Below are 17,440 nucleotides of genomic sequence, written 5' to 3' on the forward strand. Positions count from 1 at the left end.
CGGTCAGGCACGCTGGTGGCTATGATCCCGATGGGTGCTCCGTTGATGTAGATGATCAGTGAACCATTGAACTCTGGTACTCTGATTATCCCCACTCTGTCATTGACCTGCAGGAGTTAAGAGTGTACTTTAACAGTTGCCCTTTTGTTATGAAGTTCAAAGCTTGATCATAGGTATTATTAGATGGTTTGAATGCATAATTAACGATATGTTGTTGGCTTATAATAATACAGCTCTTGGGTGTCGATTTCTTTAGCACTCTGTCTAACTATTTGATCTTCTGTCTTTCCATATCAACTGTACAAGCTAATAGACTTGACAACACCCCCTCATCCTTCATGCCTAACAACTTGGCCATGTGGCCTGAGTGTTCCTGGTATATTGCTTCTTGCTATTTGTGTACAACCTTTTGTATGCCAAGTGTTTACTCTGTCCACTAATAAACTACAGCTCTAAGCCAAATGCTGTGTGGACAATAGACATTGAGTCTATGTGTTTAGAACTGTATGTACCATTCAATCTCTAGAACATGGTGCATGGTTCAACCACTGTTATGATAACTGTCTCTAAGCTACAGCCTCCCTTGTCTATAATGGTACAACCTTGTGTACTTACAGAGAGCTCATTGAGGTTGTATTTCAAAGATTTGATGGTCTCCCCATTCTCGATAATGGACTCTGACATCATCATCCATGTTCCACTAGTCATTCTCTTCAGGGAGTGCTGAGTGCTGAACGAGCACACGTCTGATGGGCTGTACGTGTGTAATAAGAGTGTGTGTGTGTGGGTGTACATTTAACCATAAGTATTCTTTTATGCGCCTATCGATATTTGCAAACACTCAAACCATATACTGTAACACTTGATATTCCTGTTGTTGCCGTCTCCATAGAAGTAGGGCGTATGCTTATACACAAGCTTAACACCAGCTTAAGTTTCTATCAAAGTTGATTACTATACATTCATGGTGGTTGCCTAGGTTATATCTTGAGTGTGTTTATAATCTCTCAGTTTTTAGGCATCCAGAGTATGCATATATTATGCAATGATTTAGTCTCTGTCGCCTCACACAGCTGCTAGTCTACAGCCACAAATTGATGAGATTCACATACTCCTTAGTCTGATGAAGTCTCAACAGGAACCTCCTGTTTGCCAACTTTGTTCCCCTATACCATTAGCCCAGAGCTCTAGTCTATAATTATATGTGCAGCTGGTCAAAACATTTTCCACCCTAGCATCTCCTTTTAGACATTCAGCTATGCAAAGAATGTTTTTGTTGTACTTACCAGTGAACAGTGACTCCTATTCTGACAGACTCCTTTCCTTTGAGTCTGGCCTTCATTTCTCCCTTAACTCCTTTGAAGCCGGATCCACCGCCCACGGAGATCTCAAACAGCTCGTTGCTCACTATCGGACGATTGGTTACAACCAACGCCTCTTTTGCACCCCTACACGTGTGTGTCATAACCATGGTGATATTATACTGAAGTACGTACGTATGGAATTCAACCCTCAATCAGGGGGCTGTAGTCTTACAGGCTGACTATACAGCATACTTATAGAACTGTGCAGACATGAGTACGCAGTGTACTGATGCATGAACCTGTATAATTGGATAGTAATTGCAAAATTCACAACAGAACTATACGTTGTTTGAATGGCATGTAGTATATTTATAGCCTTCTTTCATAGGTAACTTGATCTGATAGGCTCTACTGGTCATTGCTATAATTAGGACATTGTGAGAACAATTCCATCGTTGCCGTGGCATTGATTACCAGCACGATTGTCATGCAGTCATATTTAGTAACTGGTGTTAAATCTACTCCATAATTAGCTGCAATGAATTCATGCGTACGTACCTAAGCTATTGTGTAGATTTGTATGGCATAAGCATTAGTCTTCAGTGCCAGCTATATTATATCCATTACTAGCCTGTATGTATATATGTGTGTGTTAAAGCTATGTGCTCTATGTTATTGCAACATTGCAGTGCATGAAATATAGCATTGCTATATGAACCTTGCTGTACACAGCTTTCTATATGAACCTTGCTGTACACAGCTTTCTATATGAACCTTGCATGCAGTTCAAAGCTTGCATGCAGTTCAAACCTTGCATGCATGCATGTATATGGTATCCAGGTTGAGTTACCCTAAGCTCTTGGAATGTCAACTCATCGATACAGATGTATTGCATTCCCATGCATGGAGTGTTGTTGCTATAGCTCACAGATTAGGTTGCTGGTTGCTGCACAGCCTATTTTTTATACATGATATAGCTATTGCATTATTATACCATGCACTAGAATCGCACTCAGCCATTGATACTAAGCAGATAATTTTTTTGGTGAGAAGATGCTGTTTTTGTGTGTGGGAGGCCGCAATATAACAAACATGCTGTATATAGCTTCTAAAGCAAGCTGAATGCATACCTGATACACAGAGTTGCCAAGCATGTCTGTACACAGCTTTTGCCGCTAATGTAGCTACAAAATTTCTATAGACATGCACGCTCCATGCAGTCTTAGTAAGTGCAGTGAGTCCCCCAGCTTACCGGCAACATTGTGCGACAACCTCAAATAAATGAAAGATTTCGCCCTCCTTTCTCATATGAATTTATGTGCCACAAAGTAAAAAAATCCATACTCTACACTAGCTTGCATAATACGTGTTATAACTTGTTATACAATGCATGCAGCTATCTATTTCCATCACTCACTTTTTGATTTTGCTTGCTGCAAGTCCATCATTCTCAACTTTGATGTTTCTGCCGCGGTTCTCTGAGTCAAAGGTCATCTCAAAGTCTTGTGCTACCAGTTCCGAACTTGCACTTCCTGAAGATGCACTTCCTGAAGATATACTCTCTGCCATTCTTGTGGTATTGTTGACTGATTCTGTGGTTTTTGAACTATTGATGTAGCAAGTGTTCTAAGCATGCAGCTGTGGATTCTTACAGCTTGTGTTGAAACTCACAAAACCTCTTTGTTGGCTGTTAATGTTCTCTTGTACGTACTTTTATATCAGCTGTTTGGCTTACTCCCACACATTCAATTATACATTCCAAGCAGTATTAATGTGCTGCACTGCATGTACAATCAGTGACCCCATGCATGTATGCAGGAAACATCTCATGGCAATCATGATATTGTAGCCACAGGCTATATGCTAATTCTGAGACCATTATCTCATGCAATGTCCTTTGTTAGTACTAGTGCTTGCTTTCATCTGACACCCACCGTTTCCGGTAATAAATATAATGTACTTCAACTTAGGACGCTTGAATCCCACACCCGATAGCTTCTTGGTGAAAATGGACTGAATTGATCATAATAATTTCCCATGCACTGTGATGGATCTTATTTAGTCTCTTCTTTGAAGCTTTGCCATTCCTTCGTTGTTTGGCAGTAAACCCAATTAAAGGAAATACTTATAACTATGCAACAAGAGTTAATGAATACATCTTTGACACCACAGTATTGTAGGTACACTGCATGGCACATCTGACTATTCATTTTGTTAGCATTTGTTAGGTTTTTGTAAGCACAAAATTATATTGCAAAGCCAACCTATTCCCGACACATTCCTAGTGCTTAAAGGCGAGGGGCTGTTGGGACTAATTGCCCAGTGTTGAGTGAGTGATAATAAAAAGAATGATGTTTTGTGTCTTCATGCATGGGAACTCTCACACACACACCATGCCCCATGAGCAGCTGGCATTCTGTTATGCTGCATGCAGTAATATTTAAAAGTCTGTAATTGGAGTAACTATAACGTTGTTGTCATTAATTTTGTATTTCTTCTCCCCCCCCCCCCCATGTGCAGTGAGTGGAGTCAGCTGGAGGAGGTGAGTCTCAGAGATATGGACGTCAGCTCTGCTGGACCAAGGGCGGAAATAGCAACTGCTCTACCAAGTGAGTACATGCACGAATATGCCTTAGCCAAATCAGCCAGCAATTTGACCCTTTGCGATCTAACTATTGCGTTCTGGCAAGGATCGTGTGTAATACCTATTTGCGATTGAAGTGATCAACGCCCATGTGCTATATAGGCAGGTATTGCAGTGTTGTCATGGTTATTCCTAATTCATACAGACCTCAAAAGGTTGAACCTTGACCAGAGTCCATTGCTACCTAACTGGGAGACAGTGTCTGACATTGCCTCACAGCTACAGCACCTGGACAGCCTGGACCTGAGGTACAATACCTATGTAATCTATGCATCGTACAACTGAAAGAAAATACGATTGCATTCAAAACAAATGAAAATTGTACTAATAGTAATGTGCAAAATGTCTCTAGTGGCATTTATGTATTGAAGAGTGGTGCCTTAAATAGGCTGAATACGCTACATGTGTATGTCTAGTTTGCCCGCCCACTCAGAAGATCATATGATAGGTGCATCTCTGATCTTCCCCAGTCTAGCAATTGAAGTTGATATCTGCTAAAATTGTATTTCACGATTTCAGACATATTAATTGCGTTAGCTTTGAAGTTGCATATTTGACGCATTCTTCATGCATGCAGTGAGGACAGAGGGTTGGGTCATGTGCCAGTGGATCTTATGGAGAGTCTGTCTGCTTCCTTCCTCACTCTCAGGACCCTCTACCTCAACAGAGTCGGCATATCCTGGAACAATGTGAGCTAGTTATGTACGCACGTAAAGGACTGTTTGGATCGAGGTACATCAATTATATTGTCTAGCGTGGTCCTGTGTATGTATTGATTAATTAATGTACAGGCCTCGTTGATATTATTGAGTATTGTACTCGTTTTGGCATCTTTTGTCCCAGACCTTAGGACTGCATCGATATTAAGTAGTTAATTGGTTGATTTTGGCATTAGCGTGAGGAGAACACTGGAGCCTCTGATTATTCTCCCACGAGCTTAGACAGGACAGGGTGGAGACAGATGTATATTAAATCATGTATATACTTCGTACATGTCAGTGATCGCTCATGCGTTCGCATCCTGCCTATTATAATATGTTCACAAGGCTCTCAATTGTATCAGATATCACCCTCACACCCCCATAGTCTGTGCCTGCTTCTGGGGAGATGCCACAACAGCTGATTGCATGAGGTTTTAGCAGAATAATCGATATTGCTTTAAGTGCTTTGTCTCCTGTCGGTAATCTCATACCGCTCTTAATTGCGTGTTGACATGGACAGACAAGGAGGACTCTCTCTCTAGTATATCTAATATTGAATTAACATTGCATACTTGCAGCTGGCTCTGATATTACAAGCTGTTCCCAGACTGGAGGCAGTTCATGTCTGCGAGAATAACATAGCTTCTCTGAGGTATTCCACCACATGTACCAAATGGTCTCCATTATGTAATGTGTGCACTATAGGGAAATGATTATTAACTGAGATCAATTATTTCATCATTTAATTATGTCGTACTGGCGTATTATGTTTATGAGAGGATATCGTGTATTGCAATGTATAGCTCTATTGAAGAACTTACGTACTATGTACATGTACACGTATGAGAGGGGCCAACCTCTTAAGAGGGTCTCGTGTATCAATGTAGCTGTATTGAAGGTCTGGTATATCATCTAACAGAGCTCTAAGTAACATTATGACATAGTTGTATGCATGGTTAGATATCGCTCCTATTATTTATATTCTATTTCCTCGTGGGAAGGTTTGAGGGAGATGAGAAGCCATATATTCCAGAGGGCCTACAGCTGTTGAACTTGGAGAAGAACTGCCTTTCTGATTGGTCGGATATTGTACGACTTGAACCTCAACTCAAAAAGTGAGACATTTAAACATTTGTGTTTTTTTGTTGATGGCAGTATTTTAATTCGTCTTCTTCAGGTTGAAAACGCTTATTTTAACTGATAATCGGCTGCCATCAATTTTTCTGGAAAAGAAAGGTTTGTTTATGTATATTGACTTGTTTTGGTTGGTGGAAACCACAAAATCTTAAGTTTGGTATCGGAACTGTATACATAATTGCATACAGTATATTGTACGTGACGTGACGTGGTGTGGTTATTGCTTTAATATGTTACAGACTCTCTTGAACTGTAATTACCATAGCTACACCTAATCAACCTTTGCTACTCAATGTCCTCTAAACTCAATCTTCTTGATACGTACATGTCTATCTCTGTGAAATAATGCGGTTACTTATCCATGGTATTAATGTAAGTACGTTGAGTACTAGTTGAGTAATAGTCCTAGAAGCCAGTCGTCCATATTGGTATGCCTCACTGTAACACTATCTCTCTTGCTTTACAGCTTTCCCTGAATTGAAGTCCCTCTCTTTATCTGGAAACCTCATCTCCCAGGTTCGTATGTCCACCAAGGGATATCATATAACACAGACACATGGAAACCTGTATCTTATATTATTAGTTGTGTGACACTGTTACTTGGACGTACTACATGGGGGCAGGCAGTAACCATAGTTACAGTAACCATAGCTGCAGTATCTTGCTTATGTTTGTACGAGCTAGGTGTGGCCCATTATCACAATAGGTTTACACAGCACACATCAGCTGCAATAATACAATGATGATAATTATACAGTTTACCATTCCTTGCACGCATCCCACCACCATCACTTGTAGTGGCCCTCAGTGACGTCCCTCGCTTCTGTTCCCTCAATGCTGCAGCTGAAGCTAAAGGACTGCCCTCTCTTGAAAGGTACGCTATTTGTATATGTATAGTTCCAGTTTATTGTGTTGTTTTGTTGTTTTGTTTGTTGGAATATGGTTTTCCTCTTTCATGTCGACACCAAGAGGTCAAAGGTCACTGATTATTTAGTTTTCGTGGAATTAATAGTTGTTGTCATTTCATAAGAATGAAGCTATTTAATAATAATAATGTATTTTCAAAGGCAGCCCTACAATTGTACGTGTGCATTCCTCGCAGTATACTACACGTGTGCATAGGGTTTCAGTCAGTCTCGATATTATTATGTGCTGTTATACATCTAACAATAGTATTACATCACTGTTGACCGTTTAAACAATTATCTCCGTGTGTGTACGTGTGTCTACACTAACCCCCCCCTCTATTGTTGTGTTCAGATGAGCCTGGTTTCTCTGCCCGCCATCTCATCATCGCCCTCCTCCCTCACATCACCACACTCAACAGAAGTGCCGTGAGTAGCACATACTTATAGTACTGCTAGGTTCCCTAAGCCAGTGCCATGCTTTACTATGCTTTTATAGAGAATGTCCACGCCACAGGTAATTTAGCATTTGACACTATAATTATACTGTTTACTCCTTCTGTGTATGAGGTTTAACCCTTTCATCTCCAGATATCAGCCAGAGAGAGGGTGCTCTCCGAGAGGTACTATATCAAGCACTACGGGGCAAAGTGGCTCGACTGTAAATCTGACGAGTCAGCAAAGAAGGCGTTTCTTCTAGAGCATCCATTATTCCTCCACTTAGTTGATGGTGAGGGCACGTACACATAGTCGGAATATTCAGTAGCTTTGCAATAATTAGAAGAAGCCGATCTTAATCAGAGGCGATACAACAGAATCCTTGCAGACCACAGAATTCTTGCTTGCAATTGCCTGTGGAATGCCATGCATGTCAATAAGTCAATACGTACCACCCCCTAGTAACAGCGGCATGTACCCCCTAGTAACAGCAGCATGTACCCCCTAGTAACAGCGGCATGTACCCCCTAGTAACAGCGGCATGTACCCCCCTAGTAACAGCAGCATGTACCCCCTAGTAACAGCGGCATGTACCCCCTAGTAACAGCGGCATGTACCCCCTAGTAACAGCAGCATGTACCCCCTAGTAACAGCGGCATGTACCCCCTGTAACAGCAGCATGTACCCCCTAGTAACAGCGGCATGTACCCCCTAGTAACAGCGGCATGTACCCCCTAGTAACAGCGGCATGTACCCCCTAGTAACAGCGGCATGTACCCCCTAGTAACAGCGGCATGTACCCCCCTAGTAACAGCAGCATGTACCCCCCTAGTAACAGCGGCATGTACCCCCTAGTAACAGCAGCATGTACCCCCTAGTAACAGGTACGTACAATACAGTCCCAGTTTTCTTGTGTGTATACAGATGTACTAAATCATTGTGTCATTGAATCATTGTGTGTCCCTCTTATCTCCTGTCATTGAATCATTGTGTGTCCCTCTTATCTCCTGTCATTGAATCATTGTGTGTCCCTCTTATCTGCTCTTCTCTCACGCAGTCCACGGTCTCCCTGATGAAGTGCTGATGAGGCAGAAACCAGTTACCACGGCACTCAAGCATGGTCTCATCTGTATCCTTGTACACTTTCAGTAAACCTGTAGTTAAGAATGTAGGAATGGTGTTGAGGCTGGCTTACAGAAGTAATTAAGTGTAAACTATCAACCGATCAGTTTAACATTCATAATGTAGCCCTAACATCCGATCAGCTCTAGTGTGTAATTTATGCATATTTAGCTAGACCATACTTCCATGATCTTCTATGAAGATGAACCGAAAGTTCTTAGTACGGCTTCCGGTAAAGGTCATAACACCAGGAAGTACGTATGTCACTAATGGTGTTGTGAATACGTGCGTACTCTGAGCTATAGTCCTCACGTGTAAGGTGACAGTACGTGCCGCCACCTGTTTCAACATTATGACATGTGAAGGTGTCAACACTGACTGGCTGACGCAGTTACTGGTGCATGACTAATTAGCGTCTGATCGTGACACAGTTATATTGGTGCATGTCTAGTGCATGTCTGTACATGTCTTATCAGTATGTCTGATGAGGTGTCCATGCATGGAGTCAGTGTGTCCATGGTGGGCAATTAGCAGCATTCTGTTTGCCCATTGTTTGTCATCAGACTGTTACAGTACATGCATTGTCTATTCCTCATCTTATTTTCAATTTCTGGGTCGGTTATTATAACATCTTAACATATTTTAATTATAAAGTATTCTCTCACATTATGTGTACACACCCGCTGTTGCCAATAGCAATAGACCATTTGGCTAGACTGGTTGAATAAGCTGAACCATTTCACACATTCCCTCCTCTAAGTCTGTAATCTGATAGTTGTTGTTAGTGAAAGATAATACAGTAAAAGTGTTTCGTTTGCTATAGGGTACAACAGAACCGTGTACAAGTTACTGCTCCCAACAATGTTGTTAGTAGTCAAACAGGTTCCATTGTGATTAATCAGTATTCTGGTATTTGAGATTCTTAACAGTCATCCTCTCAGCTGTGAGTGTCCGATGTCCTGGTCGCCCCGAGCAACGATCACTGGACAAGAAGCTCCCGGCTACCATGACAGTGCAGAAACTGAAGGGAGTACTGCAGAGAGTGTACAGAGTGGACACCTCAGACCAGCGACTATCCTACCTTGATAGCAGGGTATGTTACAACATCCAGTGACTGCAGTGTCAGGCATGAACAGATGTCTGCTAACACACGTACACGTGCGGCTACATATATAATTGAATTAATTGTGGCCCATTAGACACAATAATTATGGCTGTATTCGAGAGTGAGTTTATTATAGGTGACTGTTACACTCGTGATATCTCAACCCCATTATTAATATTGCTAACCGCAAGTTTAGTTACTGAGTTACTGAATTGCTTTAATGCAGGGAGACTGTGAGATACAGCTGGACGATGACCTAAAGCAGCTCAACTTCTTCTCAATAGAGAGCGGGGACACTATACTATTGAGGTGGTGACTGACATCACAACATTATATTGCAATTAATGCCAATAATAATTATCGTAATTACCATTTTGTGCCACATCCACTGCTTATTTAGAAATAATGCCCAATAATTATGATCTCATTGTGTACAACTGCTTTTTATTTTGAATCTGAAAAATTAATAGCCATTTATGGCCATTTATGAATCGTATATAAATTAAATGCCAACTTGAATAAAAAATGAAATAACAACGTTTTACGATTATTGTCTAAAAAAGTATATTCAAGTTCGAAACATTTCCTTGATTGAAGACAGGAACTCCTGTAGCGGGAATGATCACATCAATTATACACGTATATAGCCATAATTATCAGCCATAATTATCAGCCATAATTATCAGCCATAATTATCAGCCAGGGTGTGGGACATAATTCACACTTCGTATATTGTAATTATTATATGCAACAAATGTATAATGAAATCAACTAAGTGGATGGATCTGGGGGTGGCTATGACCATGGCCTCCTGCTATGACTTACACAACCAACGCAGTGAAACCCGACAAGGGCTCTAATTAAATCAAAGATAGGGGTGGATCGACAAATCACAGAGCTTGTATCTTCTATAAACACGCCATTAGAAAGGTATTTCTGAGAGCTATTGTAATTAGTTTAAGAATTGAAATAGGACAGTCTGAACACAAATTACGGAATCTAATACCTCAACGGCTGAATTCTAGCTACATGCAATGAACACATCATATTAAGCTCACATGTACAGTAGGCTCAATAACGACATTGTCCATTCGTGGCTTCTTCACGGGAGGTTCTGAAGAATCCTCGACCACCGTCTCCTCCACAAACTGCCCATCATCCGACACCAACTTCAGTCCTGCTTTAGGCTGCACTTTGAAGCTAACTGCTCCACAAGAGTTCAATTTCTGTACACTTGGTTTTTCAGCAGGCACGACGTTATGCAGCACACCGTAGCCCTGCTCCAGATGATCCGGGACTTGATAATACGAATAATTCAATCTTTGTTGCCGATAGTAAGTGTAGTGTTCGCCCCAGGGGTTCAGAAAACCAAATCGAGGATCGTCAATATGTCTCTTGATAAGAGTGGCTTCGAAACTGTCGCCATTCTTTGCCACATAAGCGGCAGTTTTGTCGATTATGGACTGCAAATCAGGCGGGGGAAGGGGAGTGGCACTAGGAGGGGGTGGTTGGTAGCTGCCCGTGTAGTAGGCGTCGTAAGGATAGCCATATCCGTCCGCGGTGTGTGGAGGGGGAGGTGGGTAGTGTGCCTCGTGTGGAGGGGGAGGAGGGTAGTGTGCCTCGTGTGGAGGAGGTGGTGGGTAGTGTGCCTCGTGTGGAGGGGGCGGAGGGTAGTGTGCCTCTTGTGGAGGGGGCGGAGGGTAGCCACCAACTGTAAAGGAAAAAATACAAGCAATTATTTTTAGAAGATTAACACACAATCTACGTGGACTATATTATACGGGCAATAATAAATAAAGTTAGTGTACTACACATCAACAGGTCCTGGATCCTTCCTCTTGTTTTTGCTGCTTCCACTCGGCCATCTTTACTGATGCATAGATAACAACGTTGTCTACCCACCCATTATTATGTACAGCTGAAATATGACAACTCCTTGAGCTCCAATTAGTCTGCCAGGGTCAGGTGAACCACATGTGATAGTCAGGTGATCTCTCGATAAATGCTGCTAACAAGAAGGCAAGTACACACACTATTGTGTTCACACACACACACACACAGAGGGAGAGGGAGAGGGGGTAATAGTCTTGGTGTCCCAGTGACGTAGAGTATACGTACCATCTTGATAGAGTGGGCGTGAGTCAATGTAGTGAGTGGGTGGTCCAGTGTACGCATAGCTGTCCAGGGGGTGGTGTGTGGGGGGGCACGGGTACACGGAGGGGGGTCCAGAGGGGGGGGGGGTACATGGAGGAAGTAGAGGTGAATATCATATTGTGTAAGCTGGTAAAGGCGGTCACACTAAAATAAAAAAAATAGTTGCGGGTCAGACAGTATGAATACTACAGCCATCACAAAGTTGATTCAGTAGTAAAAATAAGTTTTCCATCATTCCCACGCTGTCACTAGCAGTACACGTACACACAGCACACACAAGACAGTACCTTCCATAACAGCTGCCATTGGTAGTAGCTGGGACACTTGACACAGGAGGTGTTTCAACAGGTACAGTTTTCTCCCTCAGTACTGGTGCAGCATTGACCACCATGGTCTTAGCTCTGAAGGTGACGGCAGACAGGGTGGGTACGTCCTGATGGGGAGGGGGTGTGGCCTCCTTGGGGGTGGGGGTAGGGGATTTGGAACGAGACTTCGGGGCTTGCATGAGAAGGGGATGTAAATACCCCCCATCATCATCTGAGTCAGAATCACTATCTTGATCTGATGGACTTTCGCTGATCTTTTCAGAATCAACATTGTCACTCGAATTATTTTCTTTTCCAGCTTCTTTTTCGTCGTTTATTTTCACTTCTTTAGCTTCAGTCTCGAGTGGTTTATCAGTTTCAGCTGTTTCTGAAGAAGGCACATAAGATCCTCTAGCTAGGAGTGTCTTCAAGTGAGTGTAGTAAGGATGAAGGGGGTCTTGCATGTTGAGGAAGGAGAAGAGAGGATTCAATTGTTGCTTGGTTTTGATGATAATCTCCATCTGCATGCCTTGCTGACACACAAACATGGCTGTCTTCTGGACAATGGAGTGGAGCTTCTTGGAAACAGGCTGGAGGAAGTATATAGAGACCAACAATAAAGAGCAGTGGTACATTGACTCTTGTGATGTATAGTCTTCTAAATGTATCCACTAAAAACAATTCAAGGATGATAGCTAATGCTCTAGATGTATCCACTAGGGATGATATCTATTGCTCTCCACAGCTAGAGTACATAATCCCACTTGGAAGCACACATCACATACTAATGATAAAAACACTATGAACAGTATTATACAGCCATACAGCAGACACCATCACTCACCAGGATCATTCCCTCAGGCACGACCAGTCCTGGGGGCAGCACAAACTCGTCCCCTTCTTCCACACTCGGAGGAGGCCATGCCCTCTCCACAGGGGGTGGGCTCTTGGGTCTAGGTGGGGGCTCCTCAGGCTGTTGCTCGCTATAGGAGAAGCCAATGGCACTGTACAAACTGTTCTCAGAGGCACGTCTTTTCTCTTCCTCTGTATAGTGGGAACACATTAGGTCGGTATATTGTAATTATGGAATTATCGGCATGCCCTCAGGAATTTCTCACAAGAGTTCAGGTTATCAGTTTGTTGGTCAGACAGTATGAATACTACACCATCACAAAGGTGCTTCAGTAGTAAAAATAAGTTTTCCATCATTCCAGTGTGATAACCTGATCTCTGTGTAGTGCCACATGTACAAGGTATTGTACCTAATTCTTATAATATGAGTTGACTGTTCTCTACACTACCGTATAGCAGGTAATTTTCGTGGGGTAAAATATTCGTTATTTTCGTGGGCAGGCTGACCTCCACAAAATTTTATCGTAGGCGTGGCTTATATCTGAACGTAGGAATGCCGTGCAGCCACGAGACTAAACAAAATTTTTACTCACGAAAACCACCTTTTCTTGAGTTGAACAAATTTTTTACCCCACGAAACTTACCCGCTATACGGTATATCACAGTAGCAGATTTATGTAATAGCCTTCTTGCGTAGTAAGCATTATTAGTATAAACAGAACTAAACAAATTCCTTGTAAACATGCAACGCTGAGAGTGATGCAGACACCCTCCTAGTGACCACACCCACTAACCACACCCACCTTCTTGTTCCTCTACTCTGATGTCATCACACTGCAGGGCCAAGTATCTTTCTCTATCCAACTCCTCTTCTAGCTGTCTCTCCTTGGAGCTCATCTTGTAGGGCAGGTTGGACTTGACACCAAACAGACTCTTGTCCTCCAGCTTATTCCGAGCATCATACCTATAGCAAGATACAGTGCGTGTAACATGTGCTTGTAGTTACAAATGTATTATACGAAACCAAACAAAATCAGACAAAATGACAGTACATTACAGCAACGATGATAATTTGCTACCCATATCGAAGAGTATACCATATTGAAACACTCAGTATCCACACGAAGCGACCCAGCCTGTCTGTACGTTTCTTGAAGATGACGATTCTTTACTGAAACCTTGCTCACATTGTCAGTAATAAAGAGGATTATTGAAAACGCATTGTAATTCGGAGGAGATGTTCCATACATACCTGTCCACCATGAGGGAGTTGTCACCCATCCACGGAATGAGTAGTTGCCCAGAAGACTCCAGTAAAGCCTTGCTCTCATCTCTGAACAATTTACAGGCATAACCAAACACGAGCAGTTGGTCATCTTCTTTAGGCTTTTCAGAAGGCCCAGCATCATCGAACGGCCCCAATAAAATGGACATCTTCTTACAACACCTTTCAGAAGAAACACATGTTTAGTGAAGTATTACGCAAGACCATCACATGATGCTAGAGATCTATCGATAGTTGTCATGGTGTTTGAAGCTTGAAAACAAGATGGCAGATGAAATGGACGTTGCTGTGGATGTTGATACTCTGAAAGATGAAGATACTAAGGTAAGCACACTCCAAAAATTAAATTTTACAACTTTGCATGTACAGTGTTGAAAAGTTGTATGACATGTGCAGGATACGGAGACGGGTCCCCCTCTGTCCTCCACTGGGTCTGCTGGAGGCTCTGAGGATGCTACTGGCCATGGGTCAGTGGATGGGCAGGATCAGATTGATGACCTCTCTGATGATGACTTGTCCGACACTGGCTGGGATACTGACTTGGAGATTGAAGCTGGTATTAATTAAAGCATTATTAATGTTATAGCCACATTCTCCGGGCCACACTTGCTATTGCTTATACCTTCGACAAGCATTTTTCTACGAGACAAATTAGCCTACAATGACGCTTGTACCTTCAGCGAGTATTACAAACTCTTGTTCAGTTGCTCTAGTACACACAATCACTTTCAGTGTGTAGTAAAAACTAGAAATAAAGTAGTGTCATGAATATCTGCATTACCTAAATTCAATAGGATCCTGAGCATTTATTTGAACTGTGTCCTACAGATGAGAAGGAGGAGTATGATGTAACTGGTGGTAAGCTGTACCTACACACATGCCAGACACTAGGCATCATCCCAGCCTCTTACGTCCTGCGCACCATTCAGGCCCAGGAGACTCACCTCAATCTCTGTCACCATGGCGTCGGACCCAAGGGAACCAAAGCCATCGCAATCGCACTCACCGTAAGTCAAGTACCACACATAAAGTTCTGTCTATAATTCCAATGTCTGTAAATATATAGTTTGCATAAAGTCCACAATTAATACTTGTACTAGTATATGATGTGTGTGTGTGTGTGTGTGGTGATGTACATGACGTGTCCATGTAGTCCAACACCAATGTGACTTACCTGGACCTGAGTGACAATGGACTGGGTACGGAGGGAGCCATTGCCATCGCCACCATGATGAAGGAGAACTGCTACATCACTCAGTTGGTGAGCTGTGTGTGTAGACAAGAATATTTCCCAACTAGCCACCAATGTGTAATGGTGGGTGGGGCTGCCGCTCTTTGAAATGTTGTATCCATGGAATTCACACAAAATGGTGACCTTTAAAATTACTTGCTATTATTTATACAGTACACTGAGGTTTGTATTCTCTCAGGATCTGTCAGACAACAATATGGGTGCTCCAGCAGCCTACGTTATTGCCCCCCTGGCGAGCATCAACAGCACACTGGTCCATCTCTCTCTTAGGGGGAACAAGTTCGGTGACAAGGCTGTAGAGCCTCTGGCAGAGCTGCTACGAGGCAGCTACCATATCAAGTTCCTGGATCTGAGTCATAATGAGTTTGGAGAAGAGGCTGGAATCATCCTGGGTCCAGCAATAGGTGTGTATGTGCAAACACGTGTATACATTGTACATGTAGGTGTCCAGTCTCTATATCCCTACATCTATACAGTATCATGTCTGGTATTGGTTTGTATTAAGTTAACGAAACGCTTTCACAGTATTGTGTGTAAATCATCCCTCTACAGCTGACAGTGAGGTGTTGCAGACTCTTGATCTGAGCTGGAACACTATCAGAAGGAAAGGAGCTACTGCAATAGCTGATGGACTTAAGGTGTGCATATGTATGGTTATTCTAGCAGACTACGTACTATTACAACGTTGATTGATGATGTTCTTTTAATTTACTGAGCTTTTAAGGTAGTAATAGTCCGCTCTGTAACTACAGTATCCTCTCCCTCCCTCTCTCTCTCTCTAGAGCAACCAATCTCTGGGGGTGGTCAGTCTGGCGTACAATGGGTTTGAGAACCAGGGAGCTGCAGCACTAGCAGACGCCCTCAAGGTCAACTCTACACTGAAAGAGCTGGATATCAGGTTGGCATATCTTGTCTGTGTGTGTGTGTGTGTGTGTTCAGCAATAGTGTTATTCTCATGTAGTAACAATCGGATAGGCACTGACGGAGCTATTGTGTTATCAAGGGTTCTACCAATCAACGACACCTTGAAGGAATTCAAGGTTTATAGTTTTTATACTAATGCTACTACTATATTCAATGCACAGACTATGTTCACGTGGCATGTACACGTGTATATACTGTTCTTTATCTCCTATAGATTGGGCAGAATCCCATAAGAGACCCCGGGATTATAGCTTTCCTAGATGCTGTCAAACTGTGCACTAGTACCACTCTACAAACTTTAAGTTTCGAAGGCCTCACAATCACTCTTGCTATTGAGAAGACACTCCAAGAACTGTCGAAATCACACAAACACTTGACCATCTCTCATGCGGGAACAGGAGGCTACAAGCATCCTAAACCCAAGCAAGAACCAATTGAAAAATTGGACAATTACTGTAAAGAGAACAATGTTGTTTTGATAGACTTATTCAGATCATTCGATAAAGAGCAGAAGAAATTCCTTTCGGAAGAAGCTTTCAGGAATGCTTTAAAGGTAAGTTTGCTATTTGTGTCATACTATGTATGTATAATTATTTATGCATTTGTCCACCGGCCCCCTCAATCTAGTAGACGCTTTATTACTATCAGTGTGTGTTAATCTATCTTATGCTTACCTTCGTATATAGCACATCAGTGCTCCATTGATGGAGTTTGAGAGACAGAAGCTGATCAAAGAGTTCACCACCACACCCCCTGACACACCCCCTGCCGAGGGAGAGGAAACAACTGAAGTAAAGAAACCTTCCGCTGATGATGAAGACTCTCCTCCTGTGTTCGTGGATTATAGGTGAGTATTGTCAGTGCCAGTGGTTTTCATTGGTGAAAATATTGGACTTTAATTTTATGCAATAATTTTGTTTGTTTGCTTCTGTAGGTTACTTGTAGAGACTGCAAAAGCACTAAAGACAATGAAAACTAAACAGTCTGAGTAGAGTTCATTAGGTCTGTGTTGCTTGTGAACAACTCTATGTCCGTGCTTGTATAAACGTGTCACCTTGCTTTCATCAATGCTACATATCTCTATTTGCCAGATTGAATTAATGACAATGTGACATTACAAAAGTGTATAATTATAATTATTGAGGTGATTCTGAAGCAATTAAAAACCATGCAATCAGCCATTTGGCATTAGTGCTGGAATGATAGATATGGTGAGAAACATGTCGTTGCTAATATTAGTACAGTACGAGTGTACTATAGCTGAGTGTATTATAGCTCATCGTTCATTTATGTGTATAGAGTACGTTCTTCG

General features: G+C 42.2%; 4 protein-coding genes across 5 annotated transcripts in view; 2 read left to right on the forward strand and 2 right to left on the reverse strand.

Annotated features, from left to right (window-relative positions):
- LOC135339307 (neuralized-like protein 4) overlaps nucleotides 1–3,015 on the reverse strand; it is a 3,962-nt gene extending 947 nt beyond the window's left edge. Inside the window, exons 1-4 of the mRNA XM_064535385.1 lie at nucleotides 2,722–3,015; nucleotides 1,287–1,448; nucleotides 616–754; nucleotides 1–107 (exon numbers count right to left, since the gene is read on the reverse strand). The exon at nucleotides 1–107 is cut by the window's left edge and continues 73 nt beyond it. Coding sequence (XP_064391455.1) covers nucleotides 1–107; nucleotides 616–754; nucleotides 1,287–1,448; nucleotides 2,722–2,873 — 560 coding nt within the window. The 5' untranslated portion in view covers nucleotides 2,874–3,015. The remainder of the gene's footprint in view (nucleotides 108–615; nucleotides 755–1,286; nucleotides 1,449–2,721) is intronic.
- Nucleotides 1–9,772, forward strand: part of LOC135339296 (tubulin-specific chaperone E-like) — a 12,934-nt gene extending 3,162 nt beyond the window's left edge. Inside the window, exons 4-16 of the mRNA XM_064535372.1 lie at nucleotides 3,825–3,913; nucleotides 4,094–4,196; nucleotides 4,526–4,637; nucleotides 5,228–5,301; nucleotides 5,651–5,764; nucleotides 5,827–5,885; nucleotides 6,253–6,302; nucleotides 6,585–6,660; nucleotides 7,047–7,120; nucleotides 7,283–7,421; nucleotides 8,187–8,258; nucleotides 9,193–9,344; nucleotides 9,583–9,772. Coding sequence (XP_064391442.1) covers nucleotides 3,825–3,913; nucleotides 4,094–4,196; nucleotides 4,526–4,637; nucleotides 5,228–5,301; nucleotides 5,651–5,764; nucleotides 5,827–5,885; nucleotides 6,253–6,302; nucleotides 6,585–6,660; nucleotides 7,047–7,120; nucleotides 7,283–7,421; nucleotides 8,187–8,258; nucleotides 9,193–9,344; nucleotides 9,583–9,672 — 1,204 coding nt within the window. The 3' untranslated portion in view covers nucleotides 9,673–9,772. The remainder of the gene's footprint in view (nucleotides 1–3,824; nucleotides 3,914–4,093; nucleotides 4,197–4,525; nucleotides 4,638–5,227; nucleotides 5,302–5,650; nucleotides 5,765–5,826; nucleotides 5,886–6,252; nucleotides 6,303–6,584; nucleotides 6,661–7,046; nucleotides 7,121–7,282; nucleotides 7,422–8,186; nucleotides 8,259–9,192; nucleotides 9,345–9,582) is intronic.
- Nucleotides 9,773–9,780: 8 nt separating this feature from the next.
- LOC135339290 (splicing factor, suppressor of white-apricot homolog) lies at nucleotides 9,781–14,101 on the reverse strand. Of its 2 annotated transcripts, none has more exons than XM_064535361.1 (7): nucleotides 13,920–14,101; nucleotides 13,471–13,631; nucleotides 12,660–12,859; nucleotides 11,798–12,405; nucleotides 11,475–11,533; nucleotides 10,415–11,067; nucleotides 9,781–9,963 (listed from the first exon to the last, which is right to left on the reverse strand). In XM_064535361.1, exons 1-7 carry the CDS (start codon nucleotides 14,099–14,101, stop codon nucleotides 9,925–9,927), a joined length of 1,902 nt encoding a protein of 633 aa, XP_064391431.1. In that variant the 3' UTR covers nucleotides 9,781–9,924. The 2 variants fall into 2 exon arrangements, with proteins under 2 accessions (XP_064391431.1, XP_064391432.1); XM_064535362.1 differs by lacking the exon at nucleotides 13,920–14,101 and adding an exon at nucleotides 13,765–13,857.
- Nucleotides 14,102–14,142: 41 nt separating this feature from the next.
- On the forward strand, nucleotides 14,143–17,225 carry LOC135339295 (leucine-rich repeat-containing protein 74B-like). Its single transcript, XM_064535370.1, has 11 exons — nucleotides 14,143–14,276; nucleotides 14,349–14,508; nucleotides 14,781–14,959; nucleotides 15,106–15,213; nucleotides 15,383–15,608; nucleotides 15,757–15,842; nucleotides 15,987–16,102; nucleotides 16,166–16,244; nucleotides 16,343–16,681; nucleotides 16,815–16,975; nucleotides 17,063–17,225. Exons 1-11 carry the CDS (start codon nucleotides 14,217–14,219, stop codon nucleotides 17,118–17,120), a joined length of 1,572 nt encoding a protein of 523 aa, XP_064391440.1. The 5' UTR covers nucleotides 14,143–14,216; the 3' UTR covers nucleotides 17,121–17,225.
- Nucleotides 17,226–17,440: the final 215 nt, after the last annotated feature.

This window comes from Halichondria panicea, chromosome 8 (assembly GCF_963675165.1).
Source record: "Halichondria panicea chromosome 8, odHalPani1.1, whole genome shotgun sequence".
Taxonomy (NCBI): domain Eukaryota; kingdom Metazoa; phylum Porifera; class Demospongiae; order Suberitida; family Halichondriidae; genus Halichondria; species Halichondria panicea.